This window comes from Lactuca virosa, chromosome 2 (genome assembly GCF_052849685.1).
Source record: "Lactuca virosa cultivar CGN04683 chromosome 2, Lactuca_virosa_CGN04683_v6, whole genome shotgun sequence".
Taxonomy (NCBI): domain Eukaryota; kingdom Viridiplantae; phylum Streptophyta; class Magnoliopsida; order Asterales; family Asteraceae; genus Lactuca; species Lactuca virosa.
The window spans coordinates 245,891,503-245,893,680 of record NC_136427.1 but is presented as its reverse complement, the minus strand read 5'-3'; the positions used below and the strand labels follow the sequence as shown (position 1 = coordinate 245,893,680).

The 2,178-nt window shown below is 35.6% G+C and overlaps 1 protein-coding gene across 1 annotated transcript; it reads left to right on the top strand.

The window, feature by feature from the left end:
- The first annotated feature begins 568 nt into the window (after positions 1 to 568).
- LOC145158370 (uncharacterized) lies at positions 569 to 1,555 on the top strand. The gene is made up of 4 exons (XM_079077280.1): positions 569 to 656; positions 750 to 969; positions 1,069 to 1,297; positions 1,385 to 1,555. The coding sequence occupies exons 1-4, from the start codon at positions 569 to 571 to the stop codon at positions 1,553 to 1,555; spliced, it is 708 nt and encodes a 235-aa protein (XP_078933406.1).
- The last annotated feature ends 623 nt before the right edge of the window (positions 1,556 to 2,178 follow it).

Genomic DNA, 2,178 nt, shown 5'->3' with positions numbered 1-2,178 from the left:
AATGTGTATCCAGAAACCTCCACGTCTATTACCACAAGAACTTTTAGAAGAATATATGTCTGTTTGGGTGCATTGAAGTTGGGATTCAAAGCTGGGTTAAGAGATTTTCTAGGCGTGGATGATACTTTCATGAAGGGCCCTTACCCTGGGCAAGTGTTAACTCATGTAGGGTTGGACTCAAACAATGGCATATACCCTGTAGCATATGCAGTGGTAGAGACAAAATCAACAAGTAGTTGAACCTGGTTCTTGGAACTGTTAGGAGAATATTTGGATCTTGGAGCAAATTCAAACTTTACATTCATTTCTGATAGACAATAGGTATGTATCACCTAACTTTTTTTTCTTAGTACTATTGCTAGATACATTTGGGTAACTGATGTTGCATACATTGAATTTTGTTTAGGGAATAATACTAGTAATTGAGAAGGTATTCCCCAGTGCAGAACACAGGTTCTGTTTGAGGCATATCCAGGAAAATATGAAGAAATAGTGGAAATGAAAAGACTTAAGTGACCAGCTTTGGGAGTGTGGTAGAGCAACAACAGTCTATCACTTTAACAGAGCAATGAATGAGGGTAAGAAGATCAATAAAGAGGCTCATGCTTGGGTGTGTAAGATCCCAACAAACACTTGGTCTAAATCTCACTTTAATGGTATGTTTGTAGAAATTTATTAATAAATGTTAATATTTCCTGTTGTGTGTTTACTATATGTGTAATTGTCTTCTCTTAATATCTATTATTCAGGTAGGGCACACGCTGATTGTTTGTTGAATAACCTTTGTGAGGTATTCAAATCTAAGCTAGATGAAAGTAGGGATAAACCTATTATCACTTGCTTAGAGTATATTAGAGAGTATCTCATGAAGAGGTTATGTGTGGTGCAAAAGGAAATAGATAAGTGTGAAGGACTTTTAACCCCTACTGCAACTACAGTGTTTGAAAAGATTAAGACTGATGCAGCTAAGTATGTGGCTAAATACAATGGGGCAGGAAAGTACCAAGTGGCAAACACATGACAAGATCAGTATGTGGTAAACATGAATGACCAAAGTTGTGGTTGTAGGTTTTGGGAGATTACAGGTTTCCAATGTAGACATGCTGTTTGTGCTATATGGGACAAAATTGAAAATGGTGAAAATGCCCCACATGTTGATGAATGGGTCCATCCTTGCTATAGGTTATCAACATGGAAAGCCATGTATTTCAACAAAATTAATTCATTGAATGGACGTTCAATGTGGCCTAAAAGTGACTGCCCATTCACTTTACTTCCACCAAAACATAAAGCACAGGTTTGTATTTCAAGTAGACCAAATATATAGTATACATGTGAACATGGAATGAATTCAGTTTTAACTATAGTATATCAATATGTGTAGGTTGGGAGGCCTAAGAAGAAGAGAAGGAGGGGTGTTGATGAGCCAAACAGCCAAGCTGGTAAATTGAGCAGGAAATATCTGGCAGTCACTTGTTCAAAGTGTCATAACAAATGGCACAATTCCAGAACATGTAAAGGGCAGGGAGGCAGTGGTGAAGTTGGAGGGGGCTGAAAACTATGTTTAGTAGTTATTAGGATGCTTGTGTTGTAGGTCTTTTGAAACTTAAGTCATGTGTACTTGTTTGAAGATGTAATGGCTGTATGTTTAGTAGTGTCATCTTTATTTGTTTTGAAACTTAGTATGATGGTTGTGTTAAGAACTTTAAAACTTTGCATGTAATGGTGTGTATGCACATTTTGGTAATGAATTAATCTGTTTTGTGTACTAGCCTTCAAAGATCAATTTATAACATTGTACATTTCAATTGCAAATCAAAACCATCTTAAAGATGCATTTACAATACACTTAACAATTGCATTTCAAAAACATTCAAGAAATTCAACAATCAACTATAATAAACTACATTCCATTACCATTACCATTACCACTCCATTACACATTAATCTGATACATAAACCAAATACAACAACACCAATTCCAAAACCCCCTACATAAACTGAAAGCAAAAAAACCCTTATTCGATTAAAATCACAAAAACCCCTGCAACGGTTACAAACCAAAAACAAAAACTCCATTACCATCCAAACTTTCACAAGATACTTAGAGATTAAAATAAAACCAAAAAAAGAACACCCATGAACAAAACAACATCAACTGGTAGTTACACAATTTTG